Below are 19,354 nucleotides of genomic sequence, written 5' to 3' on the forward strand. Positions count from 1 at the left end.
TTTCACCACATCGATGGGAAGATGAGCAAGGCCATTTATTGCAAAATCCTGGGTGACAACCTCCTAGCCTCCGCCAGGCCACAGAAAATGGGTCGTGGAAGGGCCTACCAGCACAACAATGACCCAAAACATATAAGGAAACAAAGAAGTGGCTCCATAAGAAGCACATCAAGGTCATGGTATGGCCTAGCCAGTCTCCTGACCTCAATCCCATTAAAAATCTATGAAGACAGCTGAAGCTTCGCAATTCCAAATGCATGCCTAAAAACCATAAGGATTTGGAGATGATCTGCAGAGAGGAGTGGGCCAAAATTACTGAAGTGTGTGCAAACGTCTGACTGCTGTGCTTGCCAACAAGGGTTTTGCCACCAAGAATTAAATGATGTTTTACTAGGGGGTTAAATACTTCAATTAAATAAAAATTAATTTCTCATTTCATGTAATTTTCTCAGTTTTTATTTTGATATTCTATGGTGTGATGTTCTATTCACTGTTAAAATGAAGCTGGCATAAACTTATGAGACATTTCATTTATTTTTTTGTATTAAAACTTTTAAAGTCAGTGAGGGATTAAATACTTATTTCCTCCACTGTATCTTAGTATTCTTCAAATATTTAGCAGTTAAAATAAACTATACATATGCAGATATATCACAATAGCAATGAGCATACATTATACATATATACTCGCCACCAAATGTTTTATAACATATTTATTACATGCATATTATATATATGGGTCATTTCAAAATTGGAAGACAATAAATTAGCTGGAACATTTGTGACAGTTATGAAATTCTGAAGCAGACACAAATCAAAACAACTCATTTGTCTACTCATTTAATAATTATGATTTATAAAAATGTGTAAATGCTTCTAAGTCTGTGCCAAAGCTATTGCTTTGTAAATGCTCGCAATCATTTAATGCAAAATCAATATAGGAAAAATATTTGACATATATTTTATGTCTATATATTCAACCTTTACGTGGAACACACCTTCTCTGAGCGTGGTGTGACCCTTCTCTAAGTGTGGTATGACCCTTCTCTGAGCGTGGAATTCCCCTTCTCTGAGCGTGGGGTGACCCCTCTCTGAGTATGGAACACCCCTTCTCTGAGTATGGTGTGACCCTTCTCTGAGTGTGGTGTGACCCTTCTCTGAGTGTGGGGTGACCCCTCTCTGAGTGTGGAACGCCCCTTCTCTTGAGTGTGGGGTGACCCTTCTCTGAGCGTGGAGCGCCCCTTCTCTGAGCGTGGGATGACCTGTGGCACTCAGTCTACAGTTCAGGGCCACAACTCTTTAGTGTCAGACCCAAGAACGTGAGGTAACAGAGTTGACAATAAAGAGGTTGGCATGTTAAATCTGACACCGCAGGCTGCGTGGTGTATCACGTGCCACTCCAGTTTGTGCAGTCAGATTATTTAAAAATAATATTTTAATACAAATTGTAGTTTTTTTATGATCTTTAAAAGGTGTGTCCGGGGTGTATATAGGCTACTGCTCAAAAAAATAAAGGGAGCACTAAAATAACACATCCTAGATCTCAATTAATACAAATCTTTGAAATCAGTTGAAAATCTCTCATTTCTGCCTGTTGTCTGTTCCATTTGCACAAGAGCAGTTGAAATTGATTCACAATCAGTGTTGCTTCCTATCTGAACACGAAGTGTGGATGACTTGGAGTTACATTGTGTTGTTTAAGTGTTCCCTTTATTTTTTTGAGCAGTGTATAATTTTCTGTTAAACTAACCTTAAAATAAAAGAAAAATATATAATAAAGAGTGCGCAGATATTTTTGCATTATATTTTTGTTTTAAGCGAGAGAATTACACTTGCTAAATGGATAATTTTAAAAACGCTGGAAGTGTCAAACTTTCGCGTGCTATTCGTCTGTAATGAAATGAAGTCGCCTCCTAAGATCACGTGACTCGGAACGATTACGTCATTTTTCTCGCGTCTGGATTGACAAGAAATCAAGAAACTTTATAAGTCCGACATTTAAAATCTCGTAACATTTTTAACAACATTGCATTTTAAGGACTAGCTCTTTCCTTAAGAAAAGCTAATTTACTGCATTAAAAATAAAAACCAAAAAAGAAGAAGCCTATTTATATGGGCAAAATACCTATGATATAATGATATAACTATGCTTGTATTTTCAAACTGTGCATGCAGGAGACACTACAACGTTTTATTGATGCTTTTATGTAGGCAAACAAAATTATGTAAAGTTAACATTCACTGCATTAATCAGATGTAATTTATTGATGGCAATAGAAGAGTTGAGGAAATATTCAAATCGTGAATAATCGTGATTATCATGACAACCTGACATATGTAGGCTAATTTAAGTTTGTTCGATTAAAAGAGAAATGTTTTATAATGTATGACAACAATACTACATTAGCCTAAATATTTTATAGCTTATAACTGTGCTGACTAGACCTACACATTTCCCTTGTTACTAAATATTTTGTTACAGTAAAACTTCGTGTTAATGTTTTCGGACATGGGGTAATTAAATATTCACAAACTTTATGGTACCGGGCGTGGGATAATTAAATATGCATGAGGTAATTAAATATTCATGAGAGAGTCCGTGGAAAAAAGTTGCGTTTACAAAGTTTCCGACGACTGTAAGACAGCAGTGGACCAGCGGAGCGGAGAAGACGGCTGCCCCATCTCGCATGTTTCCTATGAAATGTTTTTTGCCCTCATGTTAACTTTTTTAGATTAAAAATTAAGAACCAGCACCGTAGGCCTGAAGGATTTTATAGAGACGACAGGCCTGATTTGTTGAGACTCGTGTCGGGATTTTGAAGAGTGCAGACTGTGATTCTCTTTCCAGTTTTTTAAAGTTTGTTTAACAAAGCAAAATGAGCAACAACCCAGTTCAGCCTTTGCCAGGAGAGCAAGTCATTCACGTCGCCAAGGACCCAGACACGGACCTCGAGGCACTTTTCAACACGGTTCTGAACCCGAAACCAAATTCGTGGAGGAAAAAACTTATGCCCGAGTCTTTTTTCAAGGAACCCGACTCCGGCTCCCACTCCCGACAGTCGAGCACTGATTCGGGGAGTCTCCCCCCGAGGCTCACCGCCCAGCACGTCCGCTCCAAGTCCTCCCCGGCGTCCCTGCAGCTCGGAGCGGGGACAGTGGCCCCCAGCGCCCCGCACCACGTACACATCCGGCACCAGTCTTTCGACGTTACCGACGAGTTACCACTACCCCCAGGGTGGGAGATGGCTTATACTTCAAACGGCCAAAAGTATTTTCTCAAGTAAGTTTAGAGTAATTCTCCTTCAGTCCCTACTCTGCTGTAGTTTCAGTTTAATGAGTAACAGGTCTTGAGGTGTAGAAAGTGATTTATGAAAGACCTGGAGTGTTGTCCTGTGATTTACCCTGTGGAGATGGGTGGTGATCAACTCAACAAACACAGGACATGCCAGCTCCTTTCCATAAGAGCCTTTCCAGAAAAAATATATTTAATTTGTTAGATGACTGTCATCTTTAATGTCAGACCACTACAGGATTGATTAGCCGGTCGTAAACAAGAACTTCTTTAAGGATCCTTGGCAAAGTGGTTTCGTTTTTCTCCTGAGTTCAGGTTTCTTTCTGATCTCTGCTCAGGTAGTCTGGATCAAGGTGTGTTGGCAGGAAGCCTTCTGGGTGTGTGTCAGTAAAGAACGGCATCAGTTCCTTCTAACATTCATGTCTTGCAACTTTCACACAGAAAAAAATCCCATCAAGAGCTTTTGTGACCCTGATAAGAAGATGCTTGACATTTCTATGCGGGACCCCAATCTTGAGATTTCCCAGATAATCCCAGACTGGATCATTAAAGAAGTATTTTGGGTACTTTGTAAATCTGTGGGTCCTGATTACGCAGGGGTTGTTCTAGCCTATGGAGGTGCTGAGTCACAGGGGCTCTGCTCAGCATGGCTGCTGGGCCAGTGTTTGCAAACAGAAGAACTTTCTCCCGGTCACACCCACCACCTGCATGGTGACCAAAGAGAGAGGGGAACACCCTGAGAGGGGACCGGTACTGCTTCACTGGTGTCCCAGTGAGTGTCAGCCGTGTGTTAAAACACCTCCCCTCAGTGTCTCCCATTCTGTCCCTGGGGTTCTTACGTGTTCCTCACGATTGAAGATGTCTAATGAACTTGTCTTCTTCATCAAATTATGGACCCAATTTATAGGAATATTAGTTTTTCCACTATAAATGTTTTTACCTAACTTTACAGTATAGTTTTAGAGGTTTGCGTTTGTAGTTCAAAAGGATGGCTTTTGCTGTGTGTTTGGGTGCATTTTCTCAGTGTGGATATGGCCACTGTGTGGTCACTATTCTTCCCAGCCTCTTTCTCTTTCCTAACATACTCACCACAAACATGTTGGTGCTCGCTACACCGTCAGCCGGTACCTCCACCATGGACAAAGCAGCAGACCCAGGCCTTCCTCCACCCTGCTATTAAGCAGTCAGGAAAACAAACGTTTGCCTGTAGTGGGTAATGATGCCCCCGCTGCTTCTGCACATGCTTGTGAGGGAATGTATTAATGCCTGAAATAATGGGCTTCCTGGTATTGGGTATTCCATATTAATCCAAACTATTTCCTGTCCTCAGCTGAAACTCTGGCCTCAGATGTTCTTATGTTCTCCATCTTATTGCCTGTGGGCAGTATTGTTGGTGGTGGTGTGCAGTAATATGACTGATTTGGTGACTTGCCTTTCCTCTCTTTTGTGAATTTGAACGACTGTGGTGCTCCCTTCACTCCACCTCCACCTCCCCCACTCTACTCCTCCCACTCTACACCACCTCCCCCACTCTACTCCACCCTCCCACTCTACTCCACCCTCCCACTCTACTACACCTCCCCGACTCTACTCCTCCTCCTCCACTCCACCTCCACCTCCCCCACTCTACTCCTCCCACTCTACACCACCTCCCCCACTCTACTCCACCCTCCCACTCTACTCCACCCTCCCACTCTACACCACCTCCCTCACTGTACTACACCCTCCCATTCTACCCACTCTACACCACCTCCCCAACTCTACTACACCTCCTCCACTCTACTCCTCCCACTACACCACCTCCCCCACTGTACTACACCCTCCCACTCTACACCACCTCCCTCACTGTACTACACCTCCTCCACTCCACCTCCACCTCCCACACTCTACTCCTCCCACTCTACACCACCTCCCTCACTGTACTACACCCTCCCATTCTACCCACTCTACACCACCTGTACTCTACTCTCCTCCACCTCCCCCACTCTACTCCACTCTACTCCACCTCCACCTCCACCTCCACCCCCACTCTATTCATCCTACTCTACTCCACCCCCCACTCTACTCCACCCCCCACTCTACCCCTCTACTCTACTCCACCCCCCCCCACTCTACTCCACCCCCCCACTCTACTCCACACCCCAGCTCCACAGACCTCTTCTGTTCTAAACACTGGAGTGTTTTTTTACCACTGTTCTCATTTGAAGGTGAGCTGATGTAGATCAGCCATTGTGAAGCCCAGAGCGAGTCGTCTCTTTAATGCACTGGAAACACTAGATTCTTCCAGGCTCATTTTCTACTTCAGCACTACTTCTTAAGTGCTGCCAAAGATGAATGCCCTCGAAATGGGGCTTCCCTAACTATAGCCGTTGTAAAATGTGACTCTTCTCTGGTGCCTGTTGAGTTTATTCTCTGCAGTGTTGAGCCTATAAGCAGAAATACCAGTGTAGTACCTCAGTGTAGTGAGTGGTTATTGTGGAATATTTAGAAATGCAACATTCATGTACAGCCTTTACACCACGTAGTTTTATTGCAGTTGCAGTTGCTGCAGTTATGTAGGGAACTGAACTGTCAGAGGGGACCGTGCACAGGCGAGGGGATTTTGTCCTGCTAAAGTGAACTGGCACTAGATCCTGCAGCGATTGAGCGGATCAGGAAGCATCGCTGCTGAGTACAGACCATTCCTGAGCCTTTGAGTAGGACTGGATTCATTCTCCGCAGAGTTGTTGTCCTGAAATGAGCTGAACTGGAAGGCACTGGGTGTTAAGAACTGCCAGCACTGTTGTAGACTGTCCTTTGTCTGGACTGTTGTAGACCGTCCTATGTCAGGACCGTTGTTTCAAGGAGATGGGTTATGGCAGTAGGAATTCCAGAAAGTGTAACTAAACAAGGTCTGTGAATCTTCCAAGAATTCTTAATGGATTCTTAGCCATGCTGCTATCTGTGAAACAGCCATAACAGATGTGTTTGTGGAGGCAGTCTGACTGTTGTGTGTGTGTGTGTGTGTGTGTGTGTGTGTGTGTGTGTGTGTGTGTGTGTGTGTGTGTGTGTGTGTGTGTGTGTGTGTATCCTGAATGTTGAGTGTGTCCGTTCTGGAGTGTGTGAGAAGCCTACCATGCATGCTGTGGTTCCGAGGACCTCAGTGCTGGCTCTCTGACCAGACTGGAGAGTGTTTTTATCCTGTGTGTAGCTTGGATGGGTTCTGGGTGTTTGGCACTAGATAGCTAGTCTTCCGTCTGGCCTTCGTCTGTGGTACAGGCAAGTAATGCGAGTGCCTCAAGCCTTACATGACCTGTGGATACAAACTTTGTGAATCCAATTAAACCTGAAGGAAATATCTTGTGGACCAAATTTAAATTAGTTGTTTTATAGCCTGCAAATTCACTTTGGATTGAGTGTTTGTGGACCAAGGAATGTATCCAGACCTTGAGCTGCTATGTAAAGGGTAGCCACTGTTAGATTGGCCACCCTTTTAAAAATGTATAAAATTGTTATCGTTTGTCTGTAATTTAGATGAGCTGAATGATTGTAGAATTATTAATAGGTAGTTAATTAATAATAACATTTTTCTTTTTATCTGTTAAATTTATTGTCACTTAGTCTGAATTATATTAGTGAGTGAGTCAGGGCAACACAAGGAAGTACATATACAATATGGTGTTCAGATTACACATCCCTGCGTTCTGCCGTGGTAATCTAGTAGAAATCTCTTGGTGGAGCCCCCAGTCCTGGCTCTGAGTGTGTGAAGAACCAGCGAGGTATTTGTGGTCTTTGGTCTTCAGGGCTTGTGGGGGACCCTGCTAGCATTCTAAACACTAAAGGTTATTCTCCATCTCAGGTGGTCCCGAGCCTCCTGTCATTGTTTTAGCCTGCACGGCTTTAGTGGCAATTTCTACAGACTCACATTTCGTCAGTGCCGTGTTGCCATCACAACAAACACTCAAAAACAAAGACGCCCCGTGAGCAGTGTGGGCACCTCTCCATTCAGGGTGCCGCTGCGTTAGATACGACGGCCCGTTTATAACTCACCGGGGGCTCGTCTGGATTGAATTAATTCAAGCTTGGTGAGGTGTGGGTGTGGGAGGGTGTGTCAGTGGTGTCAGTGTGCGCAAGCTATTTGTAAACATAGCTTTGTGCTAAGATCAGTCAAGAGCTTAATATGTGTGAATATGTTTGCTTAAACAGCAAACCGGGAGCTGGACAGGGAGAGCTTTCTTTGTGTGGTACTTGACAACTCTTGTCTGCTCCTCTGAGCTGAGTACTGCCGTACTGAATAAAGATTTACTCCTCTGAGCAGAGTACTGTCATACTGAATAAATATTTACTCCTCTGAGCAGAGTACTGTCATACTGAATAAAGATTTACTCCTCGGAGCAGAGTAGTGTCATGCTGAATAAACATTACTCCTCTGATCAGAGTACTGCCGTGCTGCCAAATTACTCTGTGTACAGAGTACTGCTGTGGTTTATGGTGTTTAAATAAAGAAGCAGGTCTCTGGCTATCAGCAGTCATTGGGGGTGTTGGTGACCTTCAGCACACATCCCCTTACGGGAAGACAGCTGGAAGCCTTTAACCAGAGAAGATGGGAGATTAACCCATACACACCCCCACACCCCACACAACCCCACACATACGCACACCCTTATACCCACACACCACACGCACCCTCACACCCCCATACACAACACACACACACACCCCCACACCACACACATACACACACCCTCATACCCCTACACCACACCCACACCACACACACACATTTCATGTCTCTCCTCTCTCCAGTAGTGTACATACCCTAACCAAGGTCATCAAACAGAAGAGTTGTAACAGCTACGTTTCTTCTGTGTATGATGGAGTGTAAGCTAATCTGTCACTCCCACATAATGAATACTCCTACATGACACAGAGCATATTTACATGTGCCCAAGTGTTTTGCTGACCTTTGTATTAGATTAGTATTTAAATTAATGTTAATTGGACACCTTTTTAGGTTATGAAAGAACAATAACTCACTATATTTAGGTGGCGGACATGTTCAGACTTCTTTAGAGTGATGGTTTCCATGTGACACCCCCCCCTTTTAAATGAGACAGTCCACAGGATATGGAACTGCGTGTTTCCTGTTGGCTGTGATAATGGCTACAGGGAGCCAGTGGCCTCTCATTGGGGTTCGGTGTAGGAAGAACAACAAACGTGAGTCACTTCAAAGACGGGGCAAGGGTGACCAAGCTGAGGAGAGCTGAACAATAAGGCCGACCTAATGAAAGTCAGTCCTTAGACACCCATCTCACATCTGTGCTGGATCTGTAACAGTTTAGAACCACAAAAATGCAATGAACCTGGAATGGACAGCAGTCCACAAGACTAATGTATCGGCCCATGGCTCCAGTAGTGCTGGGGACCATCTTGTTTTGAAGGGATTTTAAGGGCTTAAAGATCACAAAGTTGTGCATTGTGTAAATGTCCTTGAGCATCGTCAGACAGAGTAGTGTGAGAGTTTGGATTCATTCATAGATATGAATGCCGCCAACAGATAACTCTGAGATCCTGTCTGCCTTTGCCAGTCTGGACCATGTCAGTCTGGACCATGCCAGTCTGGACCATGTCAGTCTGGACCATGTCAGTCTGGACCATGCCAGTCTGGACCATGCCAGTCTGGACCATGTCAGTCTGGACCATGTCAGTCTGGACCATGTCTGTTGCCTTCCCAGCTGTGGGGTAGTCAAAATCTTGCAATTATCCAGAAAACAATTTGCATTCCTCAGGAGCTTAAGATGGCTGTCTGAAGTGCCCAGAGTCCCAAAAGTTCTTCTCAATTTTCATGAATATGTCTACCTTTTAAAAACCCTAAGAAAGCTTGCATTTTCATATATTATTATCTTAAACTTAATTGAAATTTTATACATATTTGTGGTGAAATATTTGTATTTTCAAGATTGCTTTGTACCGTCTGCCCTTCTTGGGGAGTTCCTGTAAGAAGGAGGAGCTTTGAAACCCGAGGCCCTCCCTCCAGAGGCCGTGACTCCTCCCCCCTCCCCTCTGCCCACCCTCTCTCTCCTTCTCAGTCTCGCTGCCTGTTCATGGGGTCTGGAATGTGAGCAGCAGCTATGTGGGCGTATTGTTCTGCCGCAGAGAAAAGCCTTCAGTGGCCCTCGCCTGCTCCTCTACTCCGCTGCCATTTCGTTCAGCGTGCCGATGCGTGCGGCTGCATTTGTTGTGGAGCAGATCAGAGGCGGAGGTGGGGAAGGGTGGAGGAGGGGTGGAGGAGGGGTGGAGGAGGGGAGGGGCCCTGCCCCATTCACACTGTTGTCACGTGTGACACATCGCCGGCCACTGAAGACACTTCACTGAGGGGCAAGTGGAGTATAATCTAATGTTTATTGTGGGATGGTAGAGTAAATGGAGTCTTGACGTGGGAACGGGCTCTGGACGGGGCTTGCTGTGTGTCCGAGATCCTGGGGTCCTAAAGGAGACCGCCGCATTCCCGTTTCCATGGAGAGAGTTGTGAATGGGACGGCCATGGAGACAGTGGATGAGAGAGTTTATTGACTTTGCTGAAATCTGATTAAACATTTAACACACTCCCACCAACCCTGATAGTCTGGTCCGATCTGATTAAACAGGCCATTTAACACACTCCCACCAACCCTGATAGTCTGGTCCGATCTGATTAAACAGGCCATTTAACACACTCCCATCAAACCTGATGGTCTGGTCGGATCTGATTGGTGGGTAATTCTTGAACACTAATTGTGCTGTTCACGTGAAGTGCTGCTAGGCGCCTGCTGCCAGTGTGCTCAGCCGATCTTCCTCATCATGATGACAGGCACCCATCTGAACGGCAGGCCTTAAAAACAAAACAGGTACGACAGCATAGCTGTGTGCTCAGAGTATACGCAAACTCGGGGCCTCTTGATTGGACAACCAGATTATCCCCACACACAGATCACAGATTCATTCATAACTTACACCTACTACAGTTCTCCAGAGCTACTCAGTAGACTGCTGGCATATAGGTTTAACATCCTGTTCCACAGCTGTATAACGTGCTGGTTCTCTGGTAAACTGGCCTGCTCCTGGGTGTCTGTTAAACTGTCCCAGTCTCTCTCTACACCGTCTTCTTATGGCCAGGACATGGACGTTTTCCACGTGCAGCTGCAGATGGCTGAATTGTCAAAGAGCTTTAAAGAACTGTTTAACAGTCATCATGATGCAAGTGAACTCTATTATTAATGATGAGGTGTGTGCGTGTGTGTGTGTGTGTGTGTGTGTGTGTGTGAGTGTGTGTGTGTAAGTGTGTAAGAGAAAGTGGGAGAGACAGAGGAGGAGATTTGCTCTACAGTTCCAGGGGTCATTCCCATGTCTGCTGTAGGGTTATTAACACTGCATGCTTTGTGTAAGGGCATTAGGCTAATATCAATCCACTCATTTTATTTGTACTGTCGCTGGTTAACAGAAAGAACTAGTGTGGTGTCCTGAGCTGATGGGGGTTTGTGTGAAATGCTCTTTTGTTTTACACCTCTCACTGGCTGCGTTGTAGTCCACGGGCCGCACCTCACGGTCCAGCTGGACAAAACGTGCTCAGTCTGGGCTCTCGCCGGCCTCTCTCCCTGCTGGGGAACGTGTGGAGGACAGGAAGTGAAAGAAGAAGATCCTCAGGTCTTATTCAACCTGTGCTTTCTCCGAGCCTGGAGCTGCAGGTCTGGTAGCGGATCGTAGAGCAAACGTCTTCCAGCCAAGGATCGCGTTAGAGGCAACAGACACAGCACTCTTTATCTTGGAGGAAAATGGCGGCATGGCTGCTCGATCAGGCAGTGTTTGTGATGGCAGCCAAATCTCTTTTTCCAGCCTCTGCACTAACAGTGTCTGTCTGGCACACCGGCTCAGCCAGACTCCCCCTCCTGGCAGCCATCTGGACCTGCGGGATTGTGGGCGATGGCCAGCTGGGTCTGACGGCTCCAGCACGATTCCAGCGCACGGTGTCATCGGGAGGGCTGACTCGCCCTGTTCTCGGGTCTAAAAGGACCAGTCAGACTAGCACTGTGCTCACGTTCAGTGTGACTAGTCCACGACTCCATAGATACATTCATGCCAGGATATGTGGTTTTGTTTCAGAATGGCTTTCAGAAGTTGGCTTCCTTTGTTTGATGTCAGAATTAGATTGATTCAGATTTTTGGAGACAGAGCAGTCCAAATGAACACCCACAGAGGCACCTAACAGCCTTTGAGCGGTCGATTTCTGCAGTTTTTATGTTAATGTTGGATCTAGGAATGTGTGGCGTTGTTGGCAGGGTGATGTTGTTGTCAGGGTGATGTCAAAATGTGGCTCAGGCATGGTCACTTCAGCAACATGCCATAACACCACACCATTCCTCTTAACCCATGTAGACCTGACTCCTCTTTACCTATGTAGACCTAACTCATCTTTAACCATGTAGACCTGACTCCTATTAACCCAGTGGTTCCCAAAGTGGGGGGCGCGCCCCCTAGGTGGGGCGCGGAGCTATTGCAGGGGGGGCGCGGAGCTTGAAAGTAAAACGTGCACATGTGTCAATATTAGGGATGCACCGATTCCGATATTAATATCTGAAAAAATTCTATATCGGGTATCAGTGACAATGTGACCGATCCATTAAAACAGATCTATTCAGTCTAATTCTATGCTTGTAACGCTTTTCGGAGTTACACTCCGACACGGACAGAAAACTTGGACAGTTAACAGGCGAGTGAAACACGAAGCAGAGAAGAGGTGAATCACTCACTCGTATTCGCGCTGGTGCTATTCCACTTAGTCCGTTTATGTGCTGGTTGACCAAAATAAACCTGGGCTCCATCATTACTTGACTGTTCATACATGAACTGGTGAGTTGTCCAAAGCTCATTGAATGCGTTACTTACAGAAATAAAATAAAGATAAAATAAAGAGCAGTGGTTTTCTACGGCAGAAAGCTAAATAACAACAATATTCCATACGCGCGCTCAACTAGCTCCCTTAAAGAGACAGTACACATATTTCTGGCCGTTACATGCTTTGTGCTCTGCGTGATGTCAACGCTAGCAAACTAGCCGCATAGGTATTGCTGTTTCTCTTATTTCATCTCCTTATTTATTTAAAATGATATTTAGAATTCTTGAACCATTTCAAAGGTTTCTTGCAGTTTATTTTTTTCATGTTTGACCAAAGATGTGAACCTATTGTTTTTGTCTGTTTCAGGTTCTTTGATATTTTACATTCAATGTTATATTCATAATTGCCCTGACTGAACAAATGCAAGTTGTGCTTTTTTTACATGTTTTTATGTGTGTTTAAGTGTGCTATACTGGTGCAGAGTTTTCAATAAACTTGTAATTCAGTATGTCTGTGTTTAAAAAAAAAAATGTTTTAAGTCGATTCAGCACTGTTTTATCAGATCGGTATCGGATCAGTATCGGCCGATACCAAGCCTCAGATAGATATGAATGGGTATCGGAAGTGAAAAACGTGAATCGGTGCATCCCTAGTCAATGGGGGGGGGGCGCAAAAATATTCTCATCTACTAAAGGGGGGCACGGCAGAAAAAGTTTGGGAACCACTGTATTAACCCATGTAGACCTGACTCCTATTAACCCATGAAAACATGACTCCTATTAACTCATGTAGACCTAGCAACTCCTTGAATCCAGTTGAATCCTTGCCTGTAAAAGTATGCAAACAATTACAGTCTCTAAATTATATATTATGATAAATGGCATCGTTATGTTGAAAATGCGAACCTTTTCATATGATCTGTAGTTTTTAAAGTCACAGAGATTAAGATGGTGAATCTTTATTAAAAATGGTTTGGTAGTTACCAAGTAGTTTCTGATTTTATCAAATAGTTACAGAAGATTTGTTTTCCAGATACAAACATACTGCTACAGTTATCATTCATTTAGATACGAACACGCTTCTATGGTTATTATTCTATAACGGAGCGTGTGGCATTTACGTTGTTTGTTTGGGTTTTATGTTGTTCGTTTGGGTTTTTCGTAGTGCATTTGGATTTTTTATTGTTCATTTGGGTTTCCATTGGGGCTGTTGGGCTTCTTGTTCAATGTTCCTGTTACTGTCACACTTTTACATTGTTACAGGATTTTAAACATTACCCAGTACGTTCACACTTTGCTGAAGTTCTGAAATAATATGAAAAATAATAAAATTTAAACTTGCATTATGCAATACTGCTGAATGAATGGACAGCGTGGCCCCGCCCTCCATATAGCCCCTCCCTCTATGTAGCCCCTCCCCCAGGAGAAGATCTGCATGCATGGCTCATGCGTGGTAGGTTGATGAAAGCGGAGACGGGTGGAGGGCGGTGGTGGAGGGGCGTGGGGTGGAGGGTGTGGGTGGAGGGGCGTGGGGTGGAGGGGTGGGGATGGAGGGGTGTGGGTGGAGGGTGTGGGTGGAGGGGCGTGGGGTGGAGGGGCGTGGGTGGAGGGGCGTGGGGTGGAGGGGCGTGGGTGGAGGGGCGTGGGTGGAGGGGCGTGGGTGGAGGGGCGTGGGGTGGAGGGGTGGGGATGGAGGGGTGGGGATGGAGGGGTGTGGGTGGAGGGGCGTGGGTGGAGGGGCGTGGGGTGGAGGGGTGGGGATGGAGGGGCGTGGGGGTGGAGGGTGGGTGGGGTGGAGGGGGTGGGGATGGAGGGTGGGATGGAGGGTGGTGGGGGTGGTGGGCGGGGTGGAGGGGTGGGGATGGAGGGGGCTGGGTGGAGGGGCGGTGGGTGGAGGGGTGTGGGTAGGGGCTGTGGGTGGAGGGGGCTGGGTGGAGGGGTGGGATGGAGGGGTGGGGTGGAGGGGGCGTGGGGTGGAGGGTGGGTGGAGGGGGTGGGGGGCTGTGGGGGTGGAGGGGCGGGGGGTGGGGAGGGTGAGGGGGTGGGGTGAGGGTGTGGGTGGAGGGGTGTGGGGGTGAGGGGTGGGTGGGTGGGAGGTGTGGGTGGAGGGCGTGGGGTGAGGGTGTGGGAGGTGACGGGTGGGGTGGGAGGGGCGTGGGTGGAGGGCGGTGGTGGAGGGGCGTGGGTGGAGGGTGTGGTGGAGGGTGTGGGGTGGAGGGGTGTGGGTGAGGGGTGTGGGTGGAGGGGTGGGGATGGGAGTGGTGTGGGTGGTGGAGGTGTGGGTGGAGGGGGGAATGAACTGTAGGACGGTGGTATGTGCAGTGTGGAAAGCAGGAGTTGTGGGTTATAACTCACCTGGTACGGTGAGGGAATCACACCGTCTCCTCTGAGCAGCTTCGAGCTGATTGTATTTTCTCTTCTGACATGAGTAGACTTGACTCCTGTAGTTCTACGCCACGCACTCCACAGTCATAACGTATGAGCTCTGGAAACCTGAGCTAGTTTTTCTTGTTTCGACGGCATGGCAAGGTTGAGCAGTCCGAGCTGTCAGTGAGGTGAGCAGGAAATCTACCTACTCACCACACACACATACACACACACACACACACACACACACACACACACACACACACACACCCACACACACACACACACACACACACGTATGTAAGCATGGTCCCTTCCTCCCTCTCTCCTCTCTCTCTCTCTCTCAATTAAATTAAATTAAATTCAAAGTCAGTGTGCTTATTTGTTGACACATTTGTCTTGCCAAAGCTATTACATTGGAATTATCAAATAGACATAGAATAACAACAATAGTATAACTGCTGCCAGTAATAAGTAATAATAATATTTATAACGGCAATGGCAGTACTAATAATGATATAATTATTATTATTTCCACCATTACCGCATAACTGGCATTATATGTATAAGTAATAATAACAAAAGTATTAAATATAACAATAATAGTAGTAATACTAGATAGAGACTCCCTCTCCATCTCTCTCTCTCTCTCTCTCTCTCTCTCTCCCCCCTTTCTCTCCCATCCCCTTCCCTCTTCTCCCTCTCTTTCCCCCTTTCCCTCCCTCTTCCTCTCTCACTTTCTCTCCCACTCCCTCTCTCTCTTCTCCCCCTCTCTCCCCTTTCTCTCCCTCTCTCTCCCTTTCTCCTCCTCATCTTTCTCTCCCGTTCTCTTCCACTACCTCTCTCTCTGTCCCCTCTTTCTCTCTCTCTCTCCCTCTCTCTCTTTCTCTCTCTCTCTCCTTCTCCCTCTATCTTCTTTCTCTCTCTCTCTCTCTCCCTCTCTCTCTCCTCTCTCTCTCTCTCTCTCTCCCTCTCTCTCTCCCTCCCCTCTCTCTCTCTCTCTCTCCCTCTCTCTCTCTCTCTCTCTCTCTCTCTCTCTCTCCCTCTCTCTCCTCCTCTCTCTCCCCCTCTCTCTCTCTCCTCTCTCTCTCTCTCTCTCTCTCTCCTCTCTCTCCTCTCTCTCTCTCTCTCTCTCTCCTCCCCTCCCTCTCTATCAGTGCCAGGTCTATAGTTAGCTTGCTCTCTCCACCTGCTGCCTGGACTTGGCTGACCTGCCTGCCAGTTGTCCTAACAAGTAACAAGAGGAGTCACAGAACCGCTTGTTCAACAGCTGAGGGGCAGTTGGGGCAGTTTTAGGATTGTAATCCACACAAACAATTTGGTCATTTATTTATTTATTTGGTCCGTTATGGTTGATTTATTTGCATTTGTGTCATAATTAATCTGGATTATTCTAATTATCGCTCAGCCAGTGTCATGCACTGTTAGTTTAAAGACTGATGGAGCCCCATGTTACCAGCTGAGTGTGTGGGGCGGATGTGTGGGCAGGATGGGTGTTGCCCCTGCCTCACAGGCCCATACTGCCCTCGTTCCAGGAAGCTGCTCTGGCGTGTCCTGGCATGTCCTGGCATGTCCTGGTGCGTCATGGTGCGTCATGGTGTGTCCTGCTGTGTCCTGCGGTGTCCTGGTGCGTCATGGTGTGTCCTGCTGTGTCCTGCGGTGTCCTGGTGCGTCATGGTGTGTCCTGGTGCGTCATGGTGTGTCCTGCTGTGTCCTGCGGTGTCCTGGTGCGTCATGGTGTGTCCAGGCTGTATCGGTGACAGCCCAGCCTCAGTGTTTGTCATTATACTGTGACTGGGGAACCCTGGCAACCTGAGCTTGGTGAGAAAGATGGTTGGGCAGCTTTGTGTGTGTGTGTGTGTGTGTGTGTGTGTGTGTGTGTGTGTGTGTGTGTGTGTGTGTGTGTGTGTGTGTGTGTGTGTGTGTGTGGGGCGTCCGTGTGCAACAAGCAGTGACACCACCATGTGCTCCCGTACTGGATGGCATCTTGTAAATGCCCCTCACACTAATATTTATATGTTTTCGCTGGTCTTTGGCTCTGTGTGGCTCTTATTCTCTGGGAGTTGTGAAATGTCCTGGCTGACACGCTGTGCAGGGAACGCTGGGAGCTTTTCAGACACAACGGCTGCCAAGCACGATCATCATTTTTACACAACTGTTTTTTCTGTGTCCTGATAAGCAGACAGCTCCGTTCAAGATTGTTCTATTAGTTGTACAAGCGTACAAGTTGTACTCACTTAAAACCTACTGGACAGTCACATGTGTTTGTATGAATGGAAGTATGGAAGTGTGTGTGTGTGTGTGTGTGTGTGTGTGTGTGTGTGTGTGTGTGTGTGTGTGTGTGTGTGTGTGTGTGTGTGTGTGTGTGTGTGTGTGTGTGAAAGGGAAATTGTGATGGTGTGTCCGTGTAGGATGTGTGTGTGTGGTGGGTGAGTGTGTGTGTGTGTGTGTGTGTGTGTGTGTGTGAGGGAGAATGTGATGGAGTGTCTGTGTAGGGTGTGTGTGAGGAAGAGTGCGATGGGTGTGTCTGTGTAGGTGTGTGTTGGGTGGGGTGTGGGGTCTTAGCATTCAGACACTACAGCAGCTGCTTCTTTAAGTCCTGGGTTTGCTGCTTATTTTTAGCCTGCAGCTGCAAACACACACACACACACTGACACACACACACACACACACACACACACACACACACACACACACTGGCACATACACGCGCACACACACTGGCACACACACACTGACACACACACGCACACAGACACACTAACGCACTGGCACACACGCGCACTCACACAAACACACAGGCATACAGAAACACACACACACACACACACACACAGATTCAGTAGCAGCTCAGGTTCCCTGGACAGATGGAAGACCCTTCAGAGCACAGACTGGTAACACAGCACATGTACAGGCAATGGATCACAGCAGCTCTGCATCTGCTGGGGCCTGACGAGACAACTACAGTGTGGAGGTTTCCATTAATGATCAGTATGAGTGTGCATATAGGTCTACTAGTGCACCAATGGGGAGGTGGGGTCTACTAGTGTACCAACGGGGAGGCGTGGTCTACTAGTGTACCAATGGGGAGGTGGGGTCTACTAGTGTACCAATGGGGAGGTGGGGTCTACTAGTGCACCAATGGGGAGGCGTGGTCTACTAGTGCACCAATGGGGAGGTGGGGTCTACTAGTGTACCAATGGGGAGGTGGGGTCTACTAGTGTACCAATGGGGAGGTGGGGTCTACTAGTGTACCAATGGGGAGGTGGGGTCTACTAGTGTACCAATGGGGAGGCGTGGTCTACTAGTGCACCAATGGGGAGGTGGGGTCTACTAGTGTACCAATGGGGAGGTGGGGTCTACTAGTGTACCAATGGGGAGGCGGGGTCTACTAGTGCACCAATGGGGAGGCGTGGTCTACTAGTGCACCAATGGGGAGGCGGGGGTCTACTAGTGTACCAATGGGGAGGTGGGGTCTAGTAGTGTACCAATGGGGAGGCGTGGTCTACTAGTGCACCAATGGGGAGGTGGGGTCTACTAGTGTACCAATGGGGAGGTGGGGTCTACTAGTGTACCAATGGGGAGGCGGGGTCTACTAGTGCACCAATGGGGAGGCGTGGTCTACTAGTGCACCAATGGGGAGGCGGGGTCTACTAGTGCACCAATGGGGAGGCGTGGTCTACTAGTGCACCAATGGGGAGGCGTGGTCTACTAGTGCACCAACGGGGAGGCGTGGTCTACTAGTGCACCAATGGGGAGACGTGGTCTACTAGTGCACCAATGGGGAGGCGTGGTCTACTAGTGCACCAACGGGGAGGCGTGGTCTACTAGTGCACCAATAGGGAGGCGTGGTCTACTAGTGCACCAATGGGGAGGCGTGGTCTACTAGTGCACCAAAGGGGAGGCGTGGTCTACTAGTGCACCAATGGGGAGGCGTGGTCTACTAGTGCACCAATGGGGAGGCGGGGTCTACTAGTGCACCAACGGGGAGGCGTGGTCTACTAGTGCACCAATGGGGAGGTGGGGTCTGGGGTGTCCAGCGGGCTGCTGTGTGTGTGTGGTTCAGGGAGAAGGGTGAAGCGGAGCTGTTTTGTTTTTGCAGTGTTGTTGCCCTACAGCTATTGTTCTTCTCAACTTCCTGTGTGTGTGTATGAGAGAGAGGGAGAATGTGCAGTGTGTGTGTGTGTGTGTGTGTGTGTGTGTGTGTGTGTGTGTGTGTGTGTGTGTGTGTGTGTGTGTGTGTGTGTGTGTGTGTGTGTGTGTGTGTACTAGCATGCGAGCCTTTGTTTTTTAGTACACATCAGAGTACACATCAGTACACATCAGAGCTCTCTTACACAAACACAGTGATGTGAGGCTTCACAGTCAGACCTGGCACTGGTGTACTCTGAGTGTACTTCCTCACTTTAGCAGTGTGAGGAGAGACAGCAGCGTGGGGAGAGACAGCAGCGTGAGGAGAGACAGCAGTGTGGGGAGAGACAGCAGCGTGGGGAGAGACAGTAGCGTGAGGAGAGAGAGCAGTGTGGGGAGAGACAGTAGCGTGGGGAGAGACAGCAGCGTGGGGAGAGACAGTAGCGTGAGGAGAAACAGCAGCGTGGGGAGAGACAGCAGCGTGGGGAGAGACAGTAGCATGAGGAGAGACAGCAGCGTGGGGAGAGACAGTAGCGTGAGGAGAGACAGCAGCATGGGGAGAGACAGTAGCAAGGGGAGAGACAGCAGCGTGGGGAGAGACAGCAGCATGGGGAGAGGGGAGAGACAGCAGCGTGAGGAGAGACAGCAGCGTGGGGAGAGACAGCAGCGTGAGGAGAGACAGCAGCGTGGGGAGAGACAGCAGCGTGAGGAGAG

The 19,354-nt window shown here is 47.6% G+C and overlaps 1 protein-coding gene across 2 annotated transcripts in view; it reads left to right on the forward strand.

Moving 5' to 3' along the window:
• The first annotated feature begins 2,604 nt into the window (after nucleotides 1–2,604).
• wwtr1 (WW domain containing transcription regulator 1) overlaps nucleotides 2,605–19,354 on the forward strand; it is a 34,832-nt gene continuing 18,082 nt past the window's right edge. For both annotated transcript variants that reach the window (XM_077023356.1, XM_077023357.1), the window contains exon 1: nucleotides 2,605–3,280. In XM_077023356.1, coding sequence (XP_076879471.1) covers nucleotides 2,877–3,280 — 404 coding nt within the window. In that variant the 5' untranslated portion in view covers nucleotides 2,605–2,876. The remainder of the gene's footprint in view (nucleotides 3,281–19,354) is intronic.

This window comes from Brachyhypopomus gauderio, chromosome 12, assembly GCF_052324685.1.
Source record: "Brachyhypopomus gauderio isolate BG-103 chromosome 12, BGAUD_0.2, whole genome shotgun sequence".
Taxonomy (NCBI): Eukaryota; Metazoa; Chordata; class Actinopteri; order Gymnotiformes; family Hypopomidae; genus Brachyhypopomus; species Brachyhypopomus gauderio.